The following is a 27,815-nucleotide window of genomic DNA, read 5'->3' as shown; positions in this document are numbered from 1 at the left end:
TTCTAAAAGAAGCCTATTCACATTTGGCCATGATGTAGTAATGAGCATCAAGTTGTCCAGGGTTCCCTAACTGGTGGTATTTGAAATATATGTGACTGTAAAAACACCAGCAAATCAGCTACAAGTGATTTTAATTTTGGAAATATATTCCAAAGTATTCCCATCCATAATAAAGAGATATATGTTATCGTATACAAATGTAAGCAAGGTTCAAAATGATTATGTTTTAGTCAAATATTATATATGTTTGGGCTTTTTGTAGTCAATTTGCAGTCTACAAATGATTTGTAATTATGTTCCGGCCACCTAACCACCCGCTCAAGAAAAAATCAGCCGCAGCTGAATGTAGTTGATGATCCCTGATGTAGTCTAAAACCGCGATTCCATCTGAGGCACTACATCATTTCCCTGACAATCACAGAGATCACATTCACAGTAAACGCTGCAGATGTCGGCTCAATTGGAAAATGTCATTAAAGTGTGTTAAAGGTTTACATGACGTGAACAGTTCTTACTTGCATTTTGTTTGTGTCTTTTAGGAAGTAAAATGAAGTTTCTTCACAAAAAGAACTGAGGAAACCTTCTACTTAATAACCAAATACCGGAGCATGAAAGCGTGTTCTACTGCAAACAGAAGATTTGATACACCCAAAACCCTTTATTTTATTGACTTATTCACTTGTTTGTCTATCAAAAACATCAATGAAATGTCAATATGTTGTACATATTTCACTGTAAACTGGCTGTGATACCCTCCAATGTAGCTTGATTGTTAGGTGTCTGGTACCTTAATTATGAGGCTAGTTACAGTAGGACGGTACAGAGTGAATGTGCCTTTGTTTCTGATTAACCCCTGACATTAAAGTGTACGTGAGAAAAATATGATCAGACTGAGTGAGTGAATGCATGCTGATGTATAGTGGATGTACAGTTACTATGTTTTGTTTTGTAGTTTAGATCATCGTTGTCCTGTCTTTTTGCTGAATGAGAGCTGTAAATTCCACACCTGGTTGGGAGGATTTGTACATGCATTAACACATGAAGAAAATGACTGTAAATGTTTAAAACATGCATTGCTTTGTAAAATTCAGTAATTAAACACAAAAGACATCAAATGATTGGATTCTTTGAACTTTTTTATGTGTTACTGTTCTGAAGAAACAGAACTTCATCAGCACTTATAGGAAGCGAGGTCGGTGAACAAGGTCATTGTTTCTCTTTAGGTGGAACCCGGGTGGCTCTGTACAGACAGGGAGGTTGGATCACACATTTTAAAGAAGTCGAACACTAAAAACAGATTTGAGTGCTGCAAGATGACAGTAAGCTTCCAAGTCAGCAGAGCTGATAAAAGCATGGCAGTGACAGCCACTGGAGTGATGTGTGAGGACATAATTAGGTTATTGGCAGCATGTGGTAGCTATGTGTGCCTTTTGGTAGCTACAGTTGGGATGCTGGGGGGGGACTTGTCATTGAGTTGTCAGACATGACGTCTAGTGATTTTAGACATTTTGGCAATGAATGGAACAACAATCTGGAATTGAATAATGTGTGTAACTTGTCAATTTCGGGTGCCTATAAATGCATTGCTGGGTCATATTTATAATGAGAGTAATATTATATTAGTCAATACTAGCCCAGAACATGTGTACAGAGATGAAACTGTCACTGAGTGTGTATTTGGGTAATTGACTGGTGTACAGGAAGGCCATTCAGTGAATAAGATCATGTTTATGTTCTAGCTCTATCCGACCAAGACAACCGAGGAACAGAGGGTGTCAGGATGAGACAATGGTCTCAGGACTAACAGGTTAGGTATACAGTACATTCGGAAAGTATTCAGACCCCATTACTTTTTCCACAATTTGTTATGTTAAAACCTTCTAAAATGTATCAAATATATATTTTCCTCATCAATCTACACACAATACCCCATAATGACAAAGCAACAAAAAGATTTTAGACAGTTTTGAAAATCTATTAAAAATTAAAAACAAAAATACCATATTCAGACCCTTTGCTATGAGACTTGAAATTGAGCCTCAGGTGCATCTTGTTTCCATTAGTCATCTTTGAGATGTTTCTACAACTTGATTGGAGTCCACTTGTGGTAAATTCAATTGATTGGACATGATTTGGAAAGGCACACGCCTGTCTATGTAAGGTCCCACAGTTTACAGTGCATGTCAGAGCAAAAACTAAGCCATGAGGTCGAAGGTATTGTTCGTAGAGCTACAAGACGAGGCACAGATCTGGGGAAGGGTACCAAAACATTTCTGCAGCTTTGAAGGTTCCCAAGAACACAGTGGCCTCCATTATTCTTAGCTGGCCGCCCAGCCAAACTGAGCAATCGGGGGAAAAGGGCCTGGGTCAGAGAGGTGACCAAGAACCCGATGTTCACTCTGACAGAGCTCTAGAGTTCCTCTGTGTAGATGGTAGAACCTTCCAGAAGAACAACCATCTCTGCAGCACTCCACCAATCAGGCCTTTATGGTAGAGTGGCCAGATGGAAGCCACTCCTCAGTAAAAGGCACATGACAGCCCACTTGGAGTTTGCCAAAAGGCACCTAAAGCACTCTCAAACCATGAGAAAAAAGATTCTTCGGTCAGATGAAACCAAGACTGAACTCTTTGGCCTGAATGTCAAGCGTCACGTCTGGAGGAAACCTGGCACCATCCCTACGGTGATGCATGGTGGTGGCAGCATCATGCTGTGGGGATGTTTTTCAACGGCAGGGACTGGGAGACTAGTCAGGATCAACGCAAAGATGAACAGAGCAAAGTACAGAGATATCCTTGATGAAAACCTGCTCCAGAGCGCTCAGGGACTCAGAATGGGGCAAAGGTTCACCTTCCAAAAGGACAATGACCCTATGAACACAGCCAAATCAATGCAGGAGTGGCTTCGGGACAAGTTTCTGAATGTCCTTGAGTGGCCCAGCCAGAGCCTGAACTTGAACCCGATTTAACATCTCTGGGGAGACATGAAAATAGCTGTGCAGCCCATCCAACCTAACAGAGCACAACTGTATTTTTGTAGAGTCAAACCCAAGGAGGCTGTAATCGCTGCCAAAGGTGCTTCAACAAAGTACTGAGTAAAGGGTCTGAATACTTTTAAAAATCTTTAATACATTTGCAAAAATTTCCCAAAACTGTTTTGCTTTGTCATTATGTGGTATTGTGTGAATATTGATCAGGGGAAAAAAAACAATTAAATTCATTTTAGAATAGGCTGTAACGTAACAAAATGTGGAAAAAGTCAAGGGGTCTGAATACTTTCCGAATGCACTATACACTATCTAAACCAGTGGTTATTAAAATCAATCTGGGTTAGTGTGATACACTAGTGTGATACACTAACAGGCAGACAAGAACGGGGGAAGTTTACACATACTTTCATTGGCTTCTGCATTAAAAGGTATTGCATCACCATTGGATCTGTGATGGTGCATATCATCTGTCAGATGTTCTGTGTTGAGCTGTGGGATGGCAGAGCAAAGACGGTCATCTGAAAAATACCAGAAAAAACGATTGGGATGCAGTTATACATTAGACCAAAATAAGGGTATCCCTCACCATACGCCCATGCCCGTGGCTGACGTGCCCGATGCCTTCTAGTTTCGGTATTTTTGGTGGGCTAGGATGAATAACGGGTTGGGTAAGTTAAATATTATTAAAACAATAGCTTACATGTACTGTCCTATCGTGATACTGTCCTGTCATGGTATTATGCTTGCACTGAGTCACCAGGCATGCACAGCTGGCTTTTACGGTGGAACATTAAACATATCGACAGCATATTATAAGCTTGAATAGATAGGATAAATAGGCTAGTCATAATGTTACCGTAATACAATGAATGCGAAATGTATATGTTTGGGAATATATTTTTTCAAAAATGCATTATGACAATAAGATTCACCGAAGATCAAATGTGTTCATTTGATTTCAGATGGGAAGTACCGTTTTTCCCGAAGAAATAAACGCGTGTAAGTCTCACGATCAAACACGAGACTTTGTAACTCCAAAATATTTGAGCTGGACAAACGAGCGACATCCAATGGATCGAGAGGGGATAGCCTGCCGTATACGGTGATGATCAGGTTATGGTAAAAACCACAAGCTTTGGCCATACTTGACTTGTGACAGCCCTTCACTATCGTAGGGTAGGCTTAGGTGAGCATATTCTGTATCGCAGTGAATATACCAGTAGCCTACAGTCCAATTCAAATTCGTAAACATGGTCATAATAATAATGTAGCCCGTCCTAGTACACTACGTGCGCACTGACACTGAAAGCAATTGTCATCACATAACGGTAGTTGATATTGTCTGACTGAACCTTGTGGACGCACTGCCAAAGCGAAAGTTATTGCGTTTGAGGTATGTTATGAGCAACTATTGTGTTTTGTATCTTAAAAACGATATTGTAATGCATGATCTTTTGGACAGCTTAAATACATGCGTAAATAATCGAATGGATTTAGGTGCGGCTCTGTTGACTATTGAGTAGCTCAAATTATGCGCATCCTCCGATACTGTATGTGAGCCAAGATTTCAGCAATGTCATTTAAACAACAAATCGATACCAGTTAGGTTACCATTATATTTGGATTACGACAGAGAATGCGTCAGTATAATTAGACTAGATTATGTTACACAATCTATCTGTCTAATTTTAAAGTCATTGATTCACCTGCTCCTTGTCTATCATGATGAAAATCAGATATTTGCACATATCCTACTGTAATGATAGCCTAGCCATGTATCATAACTTGTTTTACTTTTAACAACTTGATATTTTATGGCTGAAACAACAGCAACCACGTTTGCATTCATTGATCAGGCTCAGTACACAATTGATATACATGATGACAATGACAGGTTATCAGTGAGTGACTTTGACCTCTGTTAAGTGTCAGTGTGGCCGATCTGTATAAGGTAGAGCAATAATACAATAATACAATAATTTCCCTACACATTTATTCCATATTGGGAGGTTTAAAAGATACTTATGCAATTTCATAAAAAGAGAAATGCCTTGCAATTCATACCTGCAAATCCACATATATAGCTCTTATTGCCATCAGAAACATGAACAAGCTGGGAAGTGTGTAGTCCCCGGAGCATACAGTGCCTCCCAAATGGCACAGAGGTCCAAGGTACTGCATCGCAGTGCAAGAGGCACCACAACAGACCCGCGTTTGATCTCGGTTGTATTACAACCGGCCGTGATCGGGTGTCCCATAGGGCGGCGCACAATTGGCCCAGCCCTGTCCGGGTTAGGGGAGAGTTTAGACCGGGGGAGGCTTTAAAAGTAGGCCGTCATTGTAAATAAGAATTTGTTCTTAACTGACTTGCCTAGTTAAATAAAGGTTAAATAAAACAAAAATAATAATAATTCCAGGGAGGTGTTAGTGAAACACAGGGAGGTGTTAGTGAAACACAGGGAGGTGTTAGTGAAACACAGGGAGGTGTTAGTGAAACACAGGGAGGTGTTAGTGAAACACAGGGAGGTGTTAGTGAAACACAGGGAGGTGTTAGTGAAACACAGGGAGGTGTTAGTGAAACACAGGGAGGTGTTGCACTGCTATAAAGCAGTTATTGACAGACAGCCAGGGAGTGGTGCTCACATTCCTTCTCTTCAGGAAACACATAGCAGCTCTCAGAGAGCCCCCTCAGCACTCATCATCACTTAATAGAAAAGACCCAATACATGGATGGTGCATCAGGATTAGGGGTCATAATGTAAAGAAAAGTAGCCTAAACACATTCAGATACATACAGTGCCTTCAGAAAGTGTTTACACTCCTTGACTTTTTTCCTAATTGTTTTGTGTTACAGCCTGAATTGAAAATGGATTACATTTAGATTTGTTTTTCAGTAGCCTACACATAATACCCTATAATGTGAAAGTGGAATTATGGTTTTAGAAAATTTTACAAATGAATAAAAAATGAAAAGATGAAATGCATTGAGTCAATAAGTATTCAACCCCTTTGTTATGGCAAACCTAAATAAGTCACATAATAAGTTGCATGATTTCTTAATGACTCCCTCATCTTTGTACCCCCACACATACAATTATCTGTAAGGTCCTTCAGTCGAGCAGTGAATTTCAAACACAGATTCAACCACAAAGACCAGGGAGATTTTTCAATGCCTCGCAAAGAAGGGCACCTATTGGTAGATGGGTATTAAAACTAAACAGACATTAAATATCCTTTTGAGCATGGTGAAGATATTAATTACACTTTGGATGGTGTATCAACACACTTAGTCACTACAATAATACAGGTGTCCTTCCTAACTCAGTTGCTGGAGAGGAAGGAAACCGCTCAGGGATTTCACCATGAAGTCAATGGTGACTTTAAAACAGTTACAGAGTTTAATGGCTACAATAAGAGACAACTGAGGATGGATCAACAACATTGATCCAGGACATAAAGTTAATTGCATTCCCAAATGCTTTGCAGTATTACTTTATTGCCTTGTTGCAAACAGGATGCATGTTTTTGAATATTATTATTCTGTAAAGGCTTCCTTCTTTTCACTCTGTAATTTAGGTTAGTATTGTGGAGTAACTACAAAATGTTATGTTTGGGGCAAATCCAATATAACACATTACTGAGTACCACTGTCCATATTTCAAGCATAGTGGTGGCTGCATAACGTTACGGGTATGCTTGTAATTGTTAAGGACTGGGGATTCAAAAGAAATAGACCAAAAGGCAAAATCCTAGAGGAAAACCTGGTTCAGTCTGCTTTACACCAGACACAGGGAGATTAATTCACCTTTCAGCAGGATAATAACCTAAAACACAAGGCTACACTGGAGTTGCTTACCAAGAAGACAGTGAATGTTCTTAAGTGGCCAAGTTACAGTTCTGACTGAAATCTACTTGAAAGTCTTTGGCAACACCTGAAAATGGTTGTCTGGCAATGATCAACAACCAGTTTGACAGAGCTTAAATAATTTAAAAAAGAGTAATGGGAAAATATTGCCCAATCCAGTTGTGGAAAACTCTTAGAGACTTACCCAGAAAGGCTCACAGCTGTAATCACTGCTAAATGTGCTTCTACAAAGTATTGACTCAGGGGTGTGAATACTTATGTTAATTAGATATTTATGTATTTCATTTTCAATACATTTGCAATGTTTTCACTTTGTCATTATGGGGTATTGTGTGTAGATGGATGAGAGAAAAACATCTATGTAATCCATTTTGAATTCAGGCTGTAACACAACAAAATGTGAAATAAGTCAAGGGGTATGAATACTTTCTGAAGGCACTGTTTCACTGTGTACATAGATTCACTATGCCTGATTTTGAACAGAGGACCACAAGAGTACCTTCAGTGAGGAGAGTGCTCAAATGATTTAAATTATGCATATCTTTTATGATTTTTTTATATGCTATTATCATTAATTCAATACGGATACATCTGTACCCCAAGGCAGATTCCAAGGAAGAGTATTGAACACATTTTTCTCCTGTAGGCCATATAATGAGTTATGGACTTAAATACACTTTAAATGGGTTGCTGTGAATTTGACAGTAGCGTACAGGCAGCTCAGAGGCAAGTACAGTTCTGTATTTCATATAACAGTATTATACTTTAATATACAGTATCATAGCAAGTAATGTGTAATGACACACAGTACAATACCGTAAAATGTACTGTAAAAAGAATACTGTAAAAAAGTAAATGCTACCGTAATCGAAAAATAATGAATGAATGAAATGAATTGAGGGAGGGGTTTGTATTTCACAGTATTATACAGTAATTACAAGAGATTGCAAACAGGTTGGCTGCTAGGTAAAGTGTTTACACATTACAGTATATTCATGAATATTTTGTGTTTTATATCACTTACACTTCTAGAGGCCTTAACAAAGGCTTCCAAACTGGCAGTGACTACAGGGCCAAACAGACCAAAAGGACATGGCAAAATGCTCAACCATTTAAGGTTTTGGACTTGCTGCCACTCCAATCTGTCCCCTATACAAATTGATGGGGCACTATAAGGAGTTAAATTAGTACCCTTCTCACTCATGTGTGCAACCAATATAGCCTATGACAAGGCATGCCTCAAAATACACCACATCACCAAAAGTATGTGGACAGAGGGCGAACAATAATAATTTAATGAATCCATTTAACTGATGTGAATGCATAATTTTTATATCAGTGATGATGATGATGCAGTATTCATCTCTCAGTGTTCATATGAAAGCCTATTGTTACTACATAATGAGAAGGTATTTATCTACAGTTACAGTTGAAGTCGGAAGTTTCCATACACCTTAGGCAAATATATTTAAGCTCAGTTTTTCACAATTCCTGACTGAGTCAGGTTTGTAGGCCTCCTTGCTCACACACGGTGTTTCAGTTCTGCCCACACATTTTCTATAGGATTGAGGTCAGGGCTTTATGAAGGCCACTCCAATACCTTGACTTTGTTGTGCTTAAGCCATTTTGCCACAACTTTGGAAGAATGCTTAGGGTCATTGTCCATTTGGAAGACCCATTTGCGAGCAAGCTTTAACTCCCTGACTGATGTCTTGAGATGTTGCTTCAATATATCCACATCATTTTCTTTCCTCATGATGTCATCTATTTTGTGATGTGCACCAGTCCCTCCTGCAGCAAAGCACTTCCACACCATGATGCTGCCACCCCCGTGCTTCACGGTTGGGATGCTGTTCTTCGGCTTGCAAGCCTCCCCCTTTTTCCTCCAAACATAATGATGGTCATTATGGCCAAACAGTTCTATTTTTGTTTCATCAGACCAGAGGACACTTCTCCAAAAAGTATGATCTTTGTCCCCATGTGCAGTTGCAAACTGTAGTCTGGCTTTTTTATGGCGGTTTTGGAGCAGTGGCTTCTTCCTTGCTGAGCAGCCTTTCAGGTTATGTCGATATAGGACTCGTTTTTCTGTGGATATAGATACTTTTGTACCTTTTTTCCTCCACATCTTCACAAGGTTCTTTGCTGTTCTGGGATTGATTTGCACTTTTCGCACCAAAGTACGTTCATCTCTGGGAGACAGAACGCGTCTCCTTCCATGAGCCGTATGATGGCTGCGTGGTCCCATGGTGTTTAAACTGGCGTACTATTGTTTGTACAAGTTAATGTGGTACCTTCAGACATTTGGAAATTGCTCCCAAGGATGATCTAGACTTGTGGATGTCTACAATGTTTTTTCTGAGGTCTTGTCTGATTTCTTATGATATCTTTTGATTTTTCCATGATGTCAAGCAAAGAGGCACTGAGTTTGAAGGTAGGCCTTGAAATACATCCACAGGTTGACTCAAATTATGTCAATTAGCCTATCAGATGCTTCTAAAGCCATGACATACTTTTCTGGAATTTTCCAAGCTGTTTAAAGGCACAGTCAACTTAGTGTATGTAAACTTCTGACCCACTGGAATTGTGATACAGTGAGTTATAAGTGAAATAATCTGTCTGTAAATTGTTGGAAAAATTACTTGTGTCATGCACAAGGTAGATTTCCTAACCGACTTGCCAAAACTATAGTTTGTTAACAAGAAATTTGTGGAGTGGTTAAAAAACGAGTTTTAATGACTCCAACCTAAGTGAATGTAAACTTCTGACTTCAATGGTATATATACCTTGTACCACAGCAGGCTGGTGGCGCCTTAATTGGGGAGGACAGGCTCATGGATTAAGTGGAATGGTATCAAATACATCAAACACATGTTTTACATGTGTTTGATGCCATTACATTCACTCCGTTCCAGCCCTCATCAGCCTCCATTGATATATACACTACATGACCAGAAGTATATGGACACCTGCTCGTCGAACATCTCATTGCAAAATCATGGGCATTAATATGGAGTTGGTCCGCCCTTTTCTGCTATAACTGCCTCCACTCTTCTGGGCAGGCTTTACACTAGATGTTGGAAAATTGCTGCGTGGTCTTGCTTCCATTCAGCCACAAGAGCGTTAGTGAGGTCAAGCATTGATTTTGGGTGTGTAGGTCTGGCTCGCATTCAGCATTCCAATTCATCCCAAAGGTGTTCGATAGTCAAGTTTTTCCACACCGATCGAGACAAACCATTTCTGTATGGACCTCCTTTTGTGCACAGGGGCATTGTCATGCTTAAACAAGAAAGGGCCTTCCCAAACTGTTGCCACAAAGTTGGAAGCAAAGAATTGTCTAGAACCTCATTGTATGCTGTAGCGTTAAGATTTCCTTTCACTGGAACTAAGGGGCCTAGCCCGAACCATGAAAAACAGCCCCAGACCATTATTCCTCCTCCACCAAACTTTACATTTGGCACTATGCATTCAGGCAGGTAGCGTTCTCCTGGCATCCGCCAAACCCGGACTACCAGATGGTGAAGCGTGATTCATCACTTCAGAGAATGCCTTTCCACTGCTCCAGAGTCCAATGGCGTCGATCTTTACCCCACTCCAGCCGGCATTGCGCATGGTGATCTTAGGCTTGTGTGCGGCTGCTCGTCCATGGAAACCCATTTCATGAAGCTCCTTACAAACAGTTATTATGCTGACATTGCTTCCAGAGGCAGTTTGTAACTCGGTAGTGAGTGTTGCAACCGAGGACAGATGATTTTTATGCGCCTTTCCAATTCACAAAAACAGCCCTTACAGTTGACCGGGGCAGCTCTAACAGGGCAGAAATTTGACGAACTGACTTGTTGGAAAGGTGGCATCCTATGACAGTGCCACGTTTAAAGTCACTGAGCTCTTCAGTAAGGCCATTCTACTGCCAATGTTTGTCTATGGAGATTGCATGGCGGTGTGCTCAATTCTATACACCTCACAGCAAAGGGTGTGGCTGAAATAGCCAAATCCACTAATTTGAGGGGGAGTCCACATACTTCTGTATATATAGTGTATGTTATTGAGCCAGAAACAACAATACCATTCACCCACTAGTGGTCAAAAGATTTTTGGTGCTCCAAAGATATGGTACTGTTTTCTGTGGGGTGCAATTACAGTACCATTAGAAATACAGCAGTTCTTTCCCCGCCCACAACATATTCCCACAATGCACCATCATTTACAGTATGCTGCAGTAAAACGTTTCAGAGTATTGATAATACCCAAAATGACCTTATAATTTACAGTTTTCCATTACAGTGTAAAGTACAGGGAATGGTTGATGAATTTGGCCAGAGAAGTTATGAATATTTACAGTCACTATGTAGATAATTGTCTGATCAGGGAAGTGACATTGGAGTGGTTATTCACTTGGATCCCATCACCTCAGTGTTAATGGATGTTACATAGGTGTGCTTTCAGGGGAGACATCACCAGTGAAGTTTCTATTATTGTGACATCTCTAGAGATGTCATGCTTTCAGGCTGCCTTTTATCCAGTACCAACCTCACTTAGCAGGGCAGGAGAGCTGTCCCTCCCAGAGAGGTATAGTGCTACACCTTTCTGGTTTAAAAGCAAAATGGGGAGTATGAAAGGGAAGGAGGGGGGTTTAAAAAGCAGGAGAGCTGAGTGAACAAGAGGCGGGGTACGCTAGGTTTGACTAATTGTGTTTTAAAGTGGGTCTTTGAGCACACAATGGGGAATGGGATGGTTTTTAGCTCCCCTGTGAAGCACCAGAGGATGAGAAAGTTGTAAGATTTGTAGGTCAGACTGCAGGGGTTGGTGTTAGGCAGACTCAGAGCAGCAGCAATGATGGTGTTTTGATCTTGATTTCACATAGTGAGGGTGTATTACTACTCTTTGCCACAACTCTTTCAGCATTACAGCAACGGGAGGAGTCATATCCCCCAAGTAATAGTGTCACTTTTTGCTGATGCATTTTAAGACAGTTACAACATGATCCTCCTCTCCAGTACTGTATATGGATTGTCTTTCCAGCCATGAAGTTAGTTTTGTTTCCTTGCAGTGTGCCATTCCTTCTCTTCTGCAATACTGTGATAAAGATAAAGCAGAAGTGTTTCCTACTACCGTCTGGTGCTCATCAGAGCCTGACCCGGTTATGGTGTGCTACGTGAGCATGTGTAGCTCCAGAGGGACCTGTCCCCTACTTGTGCTGATACAGGGATGTAGAAGGAGGTCACCAGCAGCCCACCACAACCCAGCCCACCACAGCCCATCCCATCCCAGGCTGCTCCACTCCCGTTTGCAGTGCTTACTATTCCCTCTAACATTGTAGGTCATTCGGCCTCTCCTTCCATTTTGGGAAGGGCTTCCGGGGATATTTCGTCCTAGAAAAAAAATAATTATCGTATCTCCCTAATTCCCAATTATTATGCACAGGCTTATTTAAGAAAAAGGATTATGTTTTTTTGTGTGATAGAGAGGATGGATTTGAATTTGACACTCCTCTCCTTCTGTTCTGTTAGGAGTCCTACACACAGATGAACCAGGCGAGGAGAGGAGAGGAGAGCTCAGCACGCAGGCTGTCATGTAAGCCGTATTCTCTGGGGCCACCTCTCGGTGCACGCTGCTTCCTGCCGCAGGTAAAAGCTTCAGTGTGAGTGCTGCTGTGCTGTGTGTGAGCGTCAGACTGTGCTGTCCTCTCCCTCCCATAGCGAGAGCAGCTCTGCTGGGTACCAGCTCTACCGTTCACTAGAGGACACATTACCCCACTGCTGACATGGAGAAGGTAAGGCGTTCAACGTTCTATTAACATTCCTATGACACGGCTGACATTACCTCAACTCTCTTTTTTCCCCACAAGCAGATTTTCTATTCTACTTTTGTTTGTGCCTCTGTGTGTAGAGGCAATTGCAGAAATAGAATGAATGTATATGCGTGGACTTATTATTTGCTGTCTTAGCCCGAGGGTATTCAGACCCTCTCAAGTCTTTGATGTGCTTCAGTGTATTTCTAACGAAGTGAATATGAATATTTTTCCAAATAACTCTGAGGGGATAATGTTAACTGTTAACTGTAATGTGATGAGGATGAAGAGATACACAACACGTTCTAAAAGAAGAAAGGATCATCCTGTGGAATTGGCATGACTTCAGTATGACCTGTTTTGTGATATTGTTGCCGCTGTATTTTGATATGTGATTTCAGTACCTTTGATTTGAATGTGCACTTCATTCTGTGCTACTAGTTGTCTTTAAGCTGCATTAAAAGGGAAATGAATCAGCTGGTTGAGCAGCTTGTGTCTGTGACTCTCAACATGGCTTCATTTTGAGGAACTTGATCGAATGCATCTAACATTCTCTGAGAATAGCTCAGAATGTGTGAGCATCGACACAAGTAACCGCTCTGAGGAGTGTGATTTAGCCCAAAGTACAGAGGGAGGTAACACTAATACTTCTGACATATGTCACCCCATCTTTATATCAGACGACATTGTTGTTTTGTGTGTGTGCTTGTGTGCGTGCGTGCTTGGTGTGTGTCAATATATGACTGGTCTTCTCTGTGTGTGGCAGCGTTGCTCAGAGTGCCCAGAGCCCAGGCTAGCCCAGAGCTTGTGTACATTCTGCAACAAGTGGCTGTGCTACCAGTGCACAGACATGCATCAGCACCAGAGAGTCACCCCTCAGTGCTCAGACCTGCACCAACACCAGAAGCCCACTACCCAATGTGTCGACCTGCACCAGAGGGACCAGATGGCCCCCAGCTCCCTGCCTCCACCCGAACCAGGCAAGCATCTCTCTGTCCCAGACAGGTTCTCCCATCCCTCACTGCCTCTCCAGTCTCCACATCTGAGTGTCTCTGGCCGGTTGGATGGAGATGGGCTTCGTTTCCCCGGGGTCGTCATCAGACCTGTTTGTGTTTCTTTGTTTCAACTTTTCCCATGTCTGTTTGTTAATCATGTCTCAGTAGGAATGATTGTGATGAATTATGCATGCAGCCTGTAATGGTTGGTGGTACAGTAATGGTTCCTGCAGACCCTTATGTATTACAATTCCTTTTATCACGTGGCCCACATTCACAGAGTGAACACTGAGAATTATACTATTTTTGTAGCAACAGTGTTATATATTTTGTGGATGCTGAAAGTATGTTTCTAGGTCTCTACTCTTGGATGCTAAAAGGCGAAGTCATACTGTAACTCTGTGATCACATCTCACCTCTATTGCCACCTCTAAGTGTTGCTGTCTTAGTGTGTCAGTGTTTTGTTTTTGTGTTTTGGTGAGAACATCAGTTTGAAGTGTTGCGGGTGAGAAAGCGTAGCTCTGCAGGCAGGATGTGGTCACTCAGCACTTAGCACGGGAGCTGTGCTATGCAGTGTACAGTAGGCCTTGTGGAGAGCATTGTGCAAAAGGCACTGCTCATTGGAGTGGTGTGTCCAGCAGAGTGCAGTAGGGTTGTATTCAGTAGATAGCTATGTTCAGCTGAGACTTTAGTCAGGCTCTGTGGGCCTGTGTGCAGCAGTTTGCAGTATGAACTGTGATGTGATTGTTATGTTATAGGGTTGAGTTGAGCGCTTTACTGTTCTGTTGAGTCAGTGTTTAGTTGACTGTACTAACTAGGGCCATGCTTAGCTGTGTGTGTGTGTGTGTGTGTGTGTGCGTGTGTGTGTGTGTGTGTGTGTGTGTGTGTGTGTGTGTGTGTGTGTGTGTGTGTGTGTGTGTGTGTGTGTGTGCAGCAGCAGTTCTGTGTATTTTTGGGGGCTGTGTTTACTCATTGTGACACTGTGGTCTCTATCACGTTGTGATCTGTTTCCTGCCCCTTCTGGTGTGCGCGTTTGTGTGTGTGTGTGTGCGTTTGTGTGTGTGTGTGTGTGTTTGTGTGTGTGTACGTTTGTGCCTGCGTGTGTGTCTGTGACTGTGGGAAAACCTTCTGCATCACCCCAGAGTATAGACATAGGACCAACTTTAATGTGTACAGTGGATAGCCATCTGAACATCACCCAGTCTTCTCAGTCAACCCCTCATAACAATGCTTAGGCATGCTCCAAGTGCAGTGCACACAGTTTCATGACACAATCATTACCCAAGAGGGGAAATCAACACCAGCATCAGGATACAACAATTGGTTGTCATTGTTCTCAAAAGTCAATTAAAGGCTTCAGTCAATTTGGGTCCAGTTTGGAAGTAAATAAACTAATGCCACTTGGTGATTGCTTGGACTCCGTTCCAAATGATACCCTATTATTACATAGTGCACTACTTTTGGCTAGAGCCCTATAGGGAACAGGTGCTAATTGGGATACAACCTTAGTGTGAGGAAGTGATAACTTTGGGCAGGAAGTCTCATATATACTGCATAAGAATCAAATTTCCAGCTATTTATACAGATAATTTGCATAGAGTAGGACTCTCATTACATTGCAAATCAAATGACTAATGCTGCATTTATTTTTAAAACATGGCCGTTTATGCATGCACACATGAAAGTCATTTGTTCTCTAGCAGCATTTGTTACTGTCTACATCCTGCGGTGTGAAGGTTTTGTTTGATTCTTCAAAAGCCAACCGAACTAAGTTATTAATCTAGATTGGCACTGGTCTTTCATTTCTCCGATCAAAGACCTTCTCTCTCTGCCCTATTTTCCATCTGTCTACCCATTATTTAAGCCCAGAAATATTTACTAGATTTAAAGGATGCCATATTTCCCCATCCTAAAATAGTTTTGGAATGATGATGATACTGAATGACTCATGTAATGCATGTTAACTTGAGGCCAATATCAAATTCAATGTATGTTCCAACTCTACAATAGAGTAGAGTGAGATTGCAGATAACATTTGAAACTAAATTAAACAAAACACAACAGGAAACATTCAGCAAAATAGTAGTTTGTCTTGTAGATTGATTTAAAAATAGAATAAAATGTTGATGTACATAAACTGTGTGCTGCCAGACATGAATGTTATGCAGTTGCCTTTTAGTAGGCCGCTTTTGTTTACATGATGTGTCCTTGAACATTTGTTTGCATGATATATCTTTGTGCATTTAGCAAATAAATGTACAGCACCAATTCCTCCCAATACCTTTAGCTGTACGTGTGAATTGCTTGTTTAGTCCTTCTCTGTGGTAATGCTATGCTCCCCCCCCCTGCCCTGCAGGCCCTGGCTTGTGTGGCCGCCCCCTCCTCATGTGCCACTCTCACAGACAAGAGCCCTTGGAGCTTTTCTGCGAGTCCTGTGACCTCATGTGCTGCAGCAGCTGTCACCTGTCCGCCCACAAGAACCACAGGTCAGTCCTTAGACACGGCACAAGGGCATTACAGTGAGGAGCTAACAGCAGGTTAAAAACCTCCTGCATTGTGTCTGGTGCATATCTTCAATCTACCTAATTCTAATTCAGTCCATATGATACATTGCCCTGTTGCCTGTGATTTTGCAGCGCATTAGTGGTCCCAATAGTCCCTAACGTCATACAGTAACTATCCCTCAAGGAGATGCTTGAAATGAAAGGGTTTAAAGTGGTGAGGTTAAGTGGTGTTTCTATTGTATTATTTGACCCACTGTGATATCTGTTTGTCCTCAGGCTGGTGCACATTGGAAAGGCCCTGCAGGACCAACAGTGGCAGTTTGAGAGCCTGATGGCTCAGGTGGAGGAGAGGAGGTCTGCAGTGGAGAGCACAGCCAAACAGATAGAGGACAGGTAAGCTCCGCTTGTACAACACATTACTGACAGATGTGTAGAATGATCAGGAGTATACACTGATCTCATAAAGCCAACAGCTGGTGGTCTCAGAAACCTGGCTCAAATTTACCAGAGCAATGTTAACGACATGTATATGTCCTCTCAAAGATCATATACAATACACTCTCCAACTCTGAATGAAATACCCATCTAACATATGTAAAGCATCCAAGTGCAATAAAGCACGTATACACCACAATCCATCAACTGTTTTGGTTTCTCTGTCAGTAATCAGAATGTCACTTTCTCTGTGTTCCTCTCAGGCTGCACGGTGTAAAGGTCACGCAGAGGAAGGCTGAGAACCAGATTAAAATGGCAAAGATGATTATGATGAATGAGCTGAACAAACGGGCCAACCTATTAATAGAGCAACTGGAGGTAATGACTCTCTCTCTCTCTCTCCCCTCAGTCTCAATGTTTCCAGGGGCATTCATCTCCAGTGTCTAGCTGACCATGAATGTACATGTTCCCAATCAGGAGCGCTCCCAACATTATCTAATCAGTTCTGACCAGTCGCAATGGAGAGGCAATAATGATCTGTCAAAAAAGCAGGGATCATTGATTAGCCCCTCTCTTTCACTCTCTCTGTGCCAGCAATTACACGTGAGCATGTTTCTGTCTGCCTGTGTGTGTGTGTGTGTGTGTGTGTGTGTGTGTGTGTGTGTGTGTGTAGAAGATCTCGGAGGACTTCCAGCGGCGTCTGGAGGACCAGCTGCAGGGGGCGATAGAGATGTGCAGCCAGCTGGACCACGTGCAGAACTTCATCAGCTGGGCAACGGCCCACCACCTCAAGAACCCACTGCTCCTCAGCAGGGAGCTGGTAGGTCCGAAGGGACAGAAGGGTGGACTTGCGGGTCAAACACAAGGCCATTTTTTTTGCCGCTTGTAAAATGCAAGGCCATTTTCTAGTCTCATTTAAAAACAAAGAAATATATATATTTTTTGGAGTTGATTATGGAAAAAGGTAATTTGGGCTTTTACATTACGCCTGTCCTCCTTTAGATTTCTCTCCAGATGCAGCGCCTGCTTGAACCCCCACTACACTCAGACGCCTGGCTCCCTGTGAAGATCAAGTTCAACTGGGATGCCAGCTACTGGACTAAGCAGATCTCAACTTTGGGTAAACTAAGGCTTAAAGGACTTGACTAGTTGTATGTAATTATTGAAAGTGTTGCATTTAATGCCGTCCTACTGGAGACCTGGCCTTATTCCTAAACTACAAATATCTCTGTTGTTCTAGGTCAGCTCACTGCTGAGGGGGGAAATCGCTCCTACTCTGAGGGCGTGGCCTTCCCCAGCATCCTGAGGCCCCAGCCTATCACCTGCTTGTCCCTGCCATCTGTGTGCCATGGAGGGCGGGAGCAGAGCTGTGCCTTCCAGGCCTGCTGTCAGCCCCAGATGTGCTGCCTCCACTGCATACCCCCACAGCCAGCTGTGCAGCTGGACAAGACCCAGCGGGAACCCAACCCCTACTCCGCCAGGTGTGCTCAGTCCACCCTCAGCTCTCCCTCCCTGGCCCTGCACCAGAGTCAGCTGCTGAGGTGCTGGGGCCCTGACAGTCCTCCAGGTCCACCAGCTGTGGTGCCCTCCTCCATGCAGTGTCCCCAACAGCAAGAGCATCTCGTGGCTGCTGACCCAGGCTTGCTCAGCTCCAGCTCCAATAGTAGAGGTCTTGGACTTCAGCCCCCAGCCACAGCCCTCTACCAGCCTCAGATTCAGCCACTTCCTGAAACTCATGCACAGCCAGCCACAGATGGGGCCAGGGAAGGCCAGGGCCAGCAGGCCAGCAGAGAGAGAGAGCAGACTCCTGGGCAGCCAGCTGTGGACAGAGAGGTGTTGACAGAGCAGATCCAGGAGGGGAGCAGGGAGAAGACACATGTACAGACAGGGGTGGACAGAGAGGTGCTGACAGATGGGATCCAGCAGGAGCAGCAGCAGCAGCAACAGCAGCAGCTCCTGTCTCCCCTAGTGGCCGAACTGACAGTGGAGCAGCAGGAGGAAGAGCAGCAGGAGACCAGGACTACACATCCATCCAGAGACTGCAGAGATGGCAGGGTGAGTTGACCAAAACAACCATATCAACTTAGTAAAGCTGTCCATGTTTGCTCAGTGATAGTGCACTTTTGGCCCACGTTGGCGTTCCCCCATTGTTGTCTGTTGACCAGAGAGTTATATAGGTCCCACAGCCTAATTTTTCTTTCACTCTGTTGACTCCCCAGTTGTCACACTTGTCCCTCCTCATTCTCTATGGCCTTATAGACCTCACCACACACTCTGAGCTGAGGTGTCAAAACACACGGTCTTGCTCACAGACACCTCTCAGACTAACAGTAGCACACATGCCTCAGCCCTGCCTCGCTTCTGGCCAAGCACACATACACGCACACATAAACCACAGGTCACACACCTGTCCTGAGGAGAATAGTGCAAGGTACAGCCATTGCTTCACTTCGGTTGTGCATTATGGCAGAATAAAAAGCCAATGGGTTGAGGGAAGGCTGGATACAGTAAATTAGTTTCATGGTGTTATAATTGAAGCTCAAAGTACATTGTACCGCAGGGAGCTTTGCGTGATAGCAATTCTTAAACCCAGGCTGACAGCAGTATTTCCTGTCTCAATATCTACATACAGCGGATATTGAAAAAATTCTGGCAATAACTTTGTTTACCCCAAATTATCAGAGTCACAGTGGTTGACAGCTGCCCTGAAAACAGATGGTGCTACAGAAACCTGACTGGCTTCCATTTGAAGAAGGGACTATGCTTAAGAAAGAAGCACACTAACACAATCAAAGCACCAGCTATGCTGAAATATATAAAAAGACTTAAGTGCAGCATTGCAGTAAAGCTAAAAAAAGATTCTACTGTTTATTATTAGTACCCTTGGTACCAGGGATTGAGCAACCGAATGATCACTGATCAAAAATGTTCCTCCTGCATGATTACAACAACAGAGGCACATGATTTCCGCCTTGCCAAGACACAGTGAGTGAAAGTGAGAAGAAAAAGCGCTTGGGCGCAGCCACATACGTACTTAACCTGGTAATAATGAGACACTTGGGGAATTGGTGGAGCTGGGAGGTTGATTTCAGCTCTGGGTACACTTCTCTCAGATACATCCCTGTCTTCTGTCTCGCTCCCTCTTCCTCTAGAAGAGGATTATAGCTTTTTTCTCCACATTTAGACTCCTTCACACCTCTCCTCGGGGCGCGGATCAGGTAAGTGTTTTAACCGAGTGGTAATTATGAGCACATGCTCTGTGTCAGCTGGTCTAAATCTCCATGGTGTGTGGCGCGCTGTGAAAAATAAGACAGAGAAAAAAAGGGAGGGAAGGAGAGGTGAGAGGAAGAGGAGGGGTGAGAGGAAGAGGAGGGGTGCTGAGACACAGGCTGGTGCTCGAGCTTTGTCAGGCATATGGCTGCATTAGCACAGGGACACAGTTGCTGGGGGCTTTTTGGAAAACTCACATTAGTGAAATGATGATGAGAGGAGGAGACCAATGGAGGAGAGACAGAAAGAGAGTCTAATCTGTGATGTGCTAATGCCGCTTATTCAAAGGAGCCTAGCTAACGCACTTCTGATGGTGGATTTACATACGATAATTGGTGTTGTAACTAAGCCCTTCATTATCAGTAGAATAACGGTGTTGTGAGCAGTTGTGTGGGTCATCTCTCGCTGAAATGAATGGGCTTTGCAGTGATTGTGTTGTTTTTAATCAGACAGGCAGAACTCACAGAATGGATTCTGAGTGGCGTCCTTAGTGCGTGTGATACTGAAGGTTGTTCCGCCACACACCTCCCACCACCGCACTGTCTCTCTGTTGCTATGACATGAATAGATGCACCTGTGTTGTATGATGCTCAGCCAGCAACAGTAGAGTGTGCTGAGGCGGTCTGCCTTCGTGTTTCTGTGTCCTGACAGAGATCCACTTCACTGGAGATGTCTGTGACGACCCATGGGTTCAGTGTTGATGCTCAGAGCAGCAGGCCCAGCACACTGTGTGGGAGGAAGAGTCGATCCCAGAGCATCCCACCAGAACTGGCAGGCCCCTCCAGCAGCCCTTCCACAGACAGGCCCCCGGGGGCCACCCACAGCCTAGCAACAGCAGCCGTGGAACGGGGACGCATGGCAGACCAGGTAACCTATTAATAAACAGAGACTTGCAGCCATAGAGATCCTATAATTAATGTACTTCTATACAAAAAAAAGAACATTGTAAAAGAAAACAATATTCCAAATACTGTATCTATTACAATATGTCAGTTATTTTAAGGCCTAGTCTCAGCAGTTTGGGATTTGATTTTAAAGGGATACATATGAATGTGGTAGAAAGGTTTGGCTCTCAGACTTAAAACTTTTTTCTTGTTTCATACATGGCAATGTAAATTCTTTGCAGATGGTAAAAGACATTACCAAAAAAACAGAACTGATGCATCAATGAGTCCATTTGCTTTTTTTTGCAAACAAATTGGACAAAGTTGCTAGTGTTGCTGTTTAAAGGTACATTTATCTGATGACAGGTGTATTCTTTTAATTGCATTCCAACAAAATTAACATTTTGGGTCAATCAGATTCCAGGTTTACGTGGCAAAGCCTTGTCTTGTTTTTGTCTCTGCAGTTGACTTTGTAGCATGATATAGTACAATACCCATAATGTTTTGTAACGATATCTGGTTTATCTTACTAAACACATTCCTAAAGCTAACACTAAGGTGTCCCTCCTCCTTATTCTTACAGACTTTGGATGTAAAATATGGTTGGTGTCTGTGCTTGATATAGTAGTTGATGTTGATTATGACTGATTCCCCCCCTCATCAGGGTTTCATGGATCTCAGGCGGAGGAGGCTGTCTTCTGATGGAGTGATACGATCTGTGGCCTCCTTGGAGAGATCTTTAGCCACTCCTCCCTCCAGAGGCCAGTCCAACCTACGCCTATCGCCTTTGACCATCTACAAGACAGAGCCTGGTACTGAGCCACTTAACTTCCAAATATTATACATTTATCATTTATTTATTATTATACAATATACATTTATCAGAGGATTTATTTATGTATACACTGTACACTGCAATTCAGATCTAGCTGGCAATATTGTACACCATGGCAATCATAAACATCATCTCTCTCTCTCACTCTCACTCTCTCTATATATATATTTATAACTGTAGATATATATGTTCTGATTATGTAGTAACAATATGCTCTTATATGAACACATGACCACTGAGAGATGTACAGTGCCTTGCGAAAGTATTCGGCCCCCTTGAACTTTGCGACCTTTTGCCACATTTCAGGCTTCAAACATAAAGATATAAAACTGTATTTTTTTGTGAAGAATCAACAACAAGTGGGACACAATCATGATGTGGAACGACATTTATTGGCTATTTCAAACTTTTTTAACAAATCAAAAACGGAAAAATTGGGCGTGTAAAATTATTCAGCCCCCTTAAGTTAATACTTTGTAGCGACACCTTTTGCTGCGATTACAGCTGTAAGTCGCTTGGGGTATGTCTCTATCAGTTTTGCACATCGAGAGACTGAAATTTTTTCCCATTCCTCCTTGCAAAACAGCTCGAGCTCAGTGAGGTTGGATGGAGAGCATTTGTGAACAGCAGTTTTCAGTTCTTTCCACAGATTCTCGATTGGAATCAGGTCTGGACTTTGACTTGGCCATTCTAACACCTGGATATGTTTATTTTTGAACCATTCCATTGTAGATTTTGCTTTATGTTTTGGATCATTGTCTTGTTGGAAGACAAATCTCCGTCCCAGTCTCAGGTCTTTTGCAGACTCCATCAGGTTTTCTTCCAGAATGGTCCTGTATTTGGCTCCATCCATCTTCCCATCAATTTTAACCATCTTCCCTGTCCCTGCTGAAGAAAAGCAGGCCCAAACCATGATGCTGCCACCACCATGTTTGACAGTGGGGATGGTGTGGTCAGGGTGATGAGCTGTGTTGCTTTTACGCCAAACATAACGTTTTGCATTGTTGCCAAAAAGTTCAATTTTGGTTTCATCTGACCAGAGCACCTTCTTCCACATGTTTGGTGTGTCTCCCAGGTGGCTTGTGGCAAACTTTAAACAACACTTTTTATGGATATCTTTAAGAAATGGCTTTCTTCTTGGCACTCTTCCATAAAGGCCAGATTTGTGCAATATACGACTGATTGTTGTCCTATGGACAGAGTCTCCCACCTCAGCTGTAGATCTCTGCAGTTCATCCAGAGTGATCATGGGCCTCTTGGCTGCATCTCTGATCAGTCTTCTCCTTGTATGAGCTGAAAGTTTAGAGGGACGGCCAGGTCTTGGTAGATTTGCAGTGGTCTGATACTCCTTCCATTTCAATATTATCGCTTGCACAGTGCTCCTTGGGATGTTTAAAGCTTGGGAAATCTTTTTGTATCCAAATCCGGCTTAAAACTTCTTCACAACAGTATCTCGGACCTGCCTGGTGTGTTCCTTGTTCTTCATGATGCTCTCTGCGCTTTTAACGGACCTCTGAGACTATCACAGTGCAGGTGCATTTATACGGAGACTTGATTACACACAGGTGGATTGTATTTATCATCATTAGTCATTTAGGTCAACATTGTATCATTCAGAGATCCTCACTGAACTTCTGGAGAGAGTTTGCTGCACTGAAAGTAAAGGGGCTGAATAATTTTGCACGCCCAATTTTTCCGGTTTTGATTTGTTAAAAAAGTTTGAAATATCCAATAAATGTCGTTCCACTTCATGATTGTGTCCCACTTGTTGTTGATTCTTCACAAAAAAATACAGTTTTATATCTTTATGTTTGAAGCCTGAAATGTGGCAAAAGGTCGCAAAGTTCAAGGGGGCCGAATACTTTCGCAAGGCACTGTATACAGTATCATCATCACTAATATCCAAATTCTGCTTTCACATCAGTTAAATGGATTCATCAAAGGATTATTATTTCTCCTGTTTACCAGATTATGTCTATGCATATGATGAGACTGGGCATGATGTCAAAGGAAAATGCAGAATACCAAGAAAGACTCCAGACAACAGGTACGTTCTATTAAAGCATCATTAAAAAATTGTCAAAAGGGGAAAAGCTACAGTTATGTTGCTTCACCACTTCCCTCTTCATACATCAGTGACAGGGAGGTTCAGAAGGAACCTGGGAGATCCAGTTCCAAGGTTCCAGTGGTGTGTTTGGAAAGGCTGAAGATCCTGGTGTCTCGGATCCCACCACAGGGGCGGCGACAGAGTGACCCTCTGCCAGGCACTGCAACAGAAAGGACCGGACCTGTTCCACAGAGGGGATGGAAGGACAAGATGACTGAGGTAGGCTCCACTAAAACATTGTGAACTCTCTTCTCTTCCAGAAAGTCTATGATGTCAGATTATATTAATTTCATAACCACAATAAACATTATGTCTGAACTAGTTTTTTCCACCAGCCTGTTCTTATAAGCGGCAGCAATTAGCCCAGAGAAGAGGCTAGGTCTGAACTAAATTGCAATGTGTTTCAGATCACGGTAAAATACTACTGGCATGTTCTAAATGTCAAACTCTGTACTTTGTCTACAGGGAATATCAAAAGAAGTCAAGGTCGCAGCGGTCAGCCCGTCTCTGGATAAACAATACTCAGAGAGACACACTATCAATCAATCTCTCCCACCTCCAGTAATTAATGATTGGACTGAGCATGGAAGACACAGTCCTCACAAAGAGCTCACACTGCAAGTACCCGCCACTGATCTTGTATCACCCCCACCTAAACCTTTCTCTGCACCTGACCTTGACTCTGACTCAGATCCCAGGTCAATCTCAGAAACAGTTTCTGACCCTGAACTGGACTCGGACCCACAACCAGAATCAGATCCCCAGCAAGAGTCTGATCCACCAGCTGAGTCTGCATCAGAGGCTGATCTGGAATCAGTTGCTGATGAGGAATCTCCTGATGAGGCTGCTACAGAATCAGAACCTAGTGTGGAATCAGAACCTAGTGTGGAATCAGAACCTAGAGTGGAATCAGAAGGTAGTGAAGAATCAGAGAATGGTTTAGAATCAGAGAATGGTGAAGACCTGGATGCTGATGCGGAATCAGAGGCTGATATGGAATCAGACCTCCAACCTGACCCTAGTTCAGACCCCCGTTTTCCATCTGAAACACGTCCGGGATTAGATTCAGACCTGGAATCAGACAATGCACAACCCCCTGAATCACAAGGGTCTGCAGAATCTGGACCAGATCTGGAATCGGAGCCAGACTCAGTCCCTGACCCAGCCTTTATCAGTCCTGACCCAGGAGTGGAGTCCCGTCCAGCCCAGAGGGCTCTGCCTGCAGACCCTGGTCCACAGATGCATTGTGAAGGAGCCGAGCAGATCCTGCCTGGGGCAGAGACCATGGAGATGGAGAGTGAAGACTTCTGTGCCGTGTGTCTGATCGGAGGAGACCTTCTGTGCTGTGACCGCTGTCCCAAAGTCTTCCACCTGTCTTGCCATGTGCCTGCTCTCCTCAGCTTCCCCACGTAAGTCATCTAATCACCATAAGCCATAGACTGTGTCCCAAATGGCATCCGATTCCCTATATAATGCATTACTTTTGACCAGGGCTCATAGGGCTCATTGGGCTCATAGGGCTCTGGTCAAAAGTAATGCACTATACAGAGAATAGGGGGCCATTTGGGACACCTTACTTCTCTTTCATCCATCAGTCTTGTCTACACTACTGCTCTGTGGTTGAGGATAACCAATGTCTGCCTCTGTGTCCTCTCCTACTTCAGGGGTGACTGGGTGTGTACCTTCTGCAGAGATATCCAGCAGCCAGAGGTGGAGTATGACTGTGAGAACCAGAGGCTGGCTACAGAATGTTCAGGAAAGCCATTGCCTCATGGGCTCTCTGCTTGTGACCAGAGAGTAAGTATTATTCTTCATTATGAAAATTTGAATCAACTGACACTGGACTCAACATATTACTGGTAATGACCCGTCAGTAGTGTCAATTAGGGCCCAATGTCTTCTGTAAGTGGGGTTTCACACCTACTAGTTACAGTAAATGTTATTTATCATAAGAAATCAATGTTGCCGTCCCTCTGTAGAAATGTGAGAGGTTGACTCTGTTGATCTGCAGCAACATGCTAAGTGCTCCCTTCCATGAGCCGGTCAGTCCACTGGTAAGTGATCCCAATCGTATTATTAATCAACATGTTAGTATTCACAATACTCCGCAAAAACACAGTGATCTGGTTTAATAAAACATGTTTTGAAACCTAGGCTCGCCACTACTACCAGATAATCAAAAGGCCCATGGATCTGTCTGTGATCAGGGCCAAACTCAGCAAGAGGAGCACTCACCACTACTATTCACCTGAGGAGTTTGTGGCTGATGTCTCCCTCATGTTCAGGAACTGTGCAAAGTTCAATTATGTAAGTGATATAGATTAATAATAATAATTTAGTGATAGAGGTTAAACTGTATATATTGACCACTGTTTCAGTGCTATATTGCAAATGCACATTTTTTTGTATCATTTACATTATTAAATGTCTCACAATGCAATTGTAAGTACTGATCCGGGTCACGGTAGTAAAACCTGAGATGAGCTGTGTTTCATTTTTGGTTTCTCTGTTTGTCCTCCAGCCGGACTCAGAGGTGGCCCAGGCAGGTCGCAGCCTGGAGATGTTTTTCAGCTCCAGACTCAGGGAGGTGTTCCCAGACAGGGCCTTCCCTGCAGCCGAGGATGACTCCGACAGCGATGAGTACGACGAGGTGTACAGAGCAGCTGAGGGAGGCTTCCCCTGGCCAGAGAAGAGAGAGCAGTGCCACAGGAAGAGGAAGAGGAGGCACTCTCTCAGCTGGAGGAAGCATAACTTCTAGTTGTAGGCAGTGAGGCAGAGTCTATCACTGGCTATTTTGAAGGACAGTATGACATGATATTGCACTGGACGTTTCCATCCAAGAGAGGAAGCTGAGTTTTTATGAAGGGATTGTATGTACATATTTACATTTTGAGAATTGTACTTCTTCATTATAAAGGTTATCTGCTCTTAATTTGGCCTGGTATTTGTGTCAAATATTATTGTATAACTATAATCTGACATACATCTTTATACTTATTATGCCTTTATAAACTGCGTTTCTGGTATTTGTTTTTTGTTTCAAATATATTTGGAGATTCTACCTATATATGTAGATTCTCCATCATATATACAGCAAAACCTATAAGGTCAGTATTAATAAATGGTAAACATATTTATAAATGTTAAACTCTACATGATCTTGTTTTATATATTAATATTGAGTGTTTTTAGTGGCTAAATGATGGCAGGCGATTAGTAAATACAGACGATTAATGTTAATATTTCTGTCTTGCATTTTATATTTATATATATGTTTCTCTGTCCTATATGCACTTAAAGTACAGTATAGAACGTTATGTACACCTACCTTTTTATACTGTAATGATTTGAGTGACTGACAGAGGGCGCCCTTTCTTCAGCAGCAATGACTGAGCACAAAGGAAAAGGTTAAGTTCATATTGAACCAAGGGGGTATTCAAAGAAGATTAAGATAAATATAAAAACGAACATACCTTTAGTTGAAATTGCCACAATAGTATTGCCAGGCACGTATGCTTTAGATTTGCATTTTTTAAATCGTAATGAAATTATACTTCATTAGTATAAGGCCAGTATTAGTAATGATTATTTCTCAGGCTTAATGGGAGTGGGAGGTATTTGATCCAGTGTGAATAAGTAGAAAGACCTAGCGAAGTTAAGAGTGACTTAAGAGGAATGTTATGTTATTTCAACTTTCTGTAGTTTCTATGTAGAATGTACATGTTAGTTTTCCATTTATGTAAAATGGCTGCTGCAATACGGTAGAGCTGGCTGTATTTTTTTAAAGGTTGCTGCAAAATAATAGCTTAAATTAACTGTCGGATCAAGCAAAGTTTGCAATTTGAATAAACAAACGGACTTAAAACGATTGTAGGTATTTTCTCTCGGTAGTATTTCATTTGGACTTTTCAATATGGAATATCTCTGCTTCCATCTCTAATATTGAATCCTAAAAGCTACAAAGACCCTCTTAGAGTTAGCTGGTATCAAGAAATGTCCATTTAATAAAGAATAGTTGAAAAGAAAAGTGCTCTATTTGAAACGGTCCTTGCTATTCTTCTACGATTCCTTTTGATTCCTCATTTCTATTCTGTCTGAAGTTATTTTATGGGGTTATGGAAATAATAAATGTCTATCTTTAGCCG

The 27,815-nt window shown here is 42.6% G+C and overlaps 2 protein-coding genes and 1 long non-coding RNA gene across 12 annotated transcripts in view; 2 read left to right on the top strand and 1 right to left on the bottom strand.

Moving 5' to 3' along the window:
• dennd2b (DENN domain containing 2B) overlaps window positions 1-1,118 on the top strand; it is a 74,556-nt gene extending 73,438 nt beyond the window's left edge. For all 3 annotated transcript variants that reach the window (XM_031813827.1, XM_031813819.1, XM_031813830.1), the window contains one exon: window positions 540-1,118. In XM_031813827.1, the coding sequence (XP_031669687.1) occupies window positions 540-574 (35 nt within the window). In that variant the 3' untranslated portion in view covers window positions 575-1,118. The remainder of the gene's footprint in view (window positions 1-539) is intronic.
• On the bottom strand, window positions 1,116-5,376 carry LOC109888450 (uncharacterized). Its single transcript, XR_002255137.2, has 3 exons — window positions 5,052-5,376; window positions 3,392-3,505; window positions 1,116-1,240 (listed from the first exon to the last, which is right to left on the bottom strand). It is a non-coding gene; the product is annotated as an uncharacterized LOC109888450 (long non-coding RNA).
• On the top strand, window positions 3,351-27,700 carry trim66 (tripartite motif containing 66). Of its 8 annotated transcripts, none has more exons than XM_031813808.1 (19): window positions 3,508-3,655; window positions 12,360-12,476; window positions 12,549-12,622; window positions 13,407-13,620; window positions 15,992-16,121; window positions 16,416-16,532; window positions 16,838-16,952; window positions 17,248-17,394; window positions 17,577-17,694; window positions 17,815-18,629; window positions 20,496-20,711; window positions 21,393-21,540; window positions 23,532-23,610; window positions 23,700-23,889; window positions 24,136-25,079; window positions 25,335-25,467; window positions 25,650-25,724; window positions 25,825-25,977; window positions 26,192-27,700. In XM_031813808.1, exons 3-19 carry the CDS (start codon window positions 12,614-12,616, stop codon window positions 26,426-26,428), a joined length of 3,840 nt encoding a protein of 1,279 aa, XP_031669668.1. In that variant the 5' UTR covers window positions 3,508-3,655; window positions 12,360-12,476; window positions 12,549-12,613; the 3' UTR covers window positions 26,429-27,700. The 8 variants fall into 8 exon arrangements, with proteins under 8 accessions (XP_031669649.1, XP_031669617.1, XP_031669633.1 ...); XM_031813798.1 differs by lacking the exon at window positions 3,508-3,655 and adding an exon at window positions 4,165-4,380; XM_031813789.1 differs by having other exon boundaries at window positions 3,351-3,655; window positions 12,360-12,622.
• The last annotated feature ends 115 nt before the right edge of the window (window positions 27,701-27,815 follow it).

The sequence above is a fragment of the Oncorhynchus kisutch genome, linkage group LG3 (assembly GCF_002021735.2).
Source record: "Oncorhynchus kisutch isolate 150728-3 linkage group LG3, Okis_V2, whole genome shotgun sequence".
NCBI classification, from domain to species: domain Eukaryota; kingdom Metazoa; phylum Chordata; class Actinopteri; order Salmoniformes; family Salmonidae; genus Oncorhynchus; species Oncorhynchus kisutch.
This window is presented reverse-complemented; position numbering and strand designations above follow the sequence as displayed.

Coding starts and splice junctions, on each gene's coding strand:
- trim66 (XM_031813773.1), top strand. CDS start 13,179: ATGCATCTAACATTCTCTGAGAATAGCTCAGAATGTGTGAGCATCGAC. Junction 16,122..16,415: donor TCCGCCCACAAGAACCACAG/GTCAGTCCTTAG, acceptor GTTTGTCCTCAG/GCTGGTGCACATTGGAAAGG. Junction 17,395..17,576: donor TGCTCCTCAGCAGGGAGCTG/GTAGGTCCGAAG, acceptor GTCCTCCTTTAG/ATTTCTCTCCAGATGCAGCG.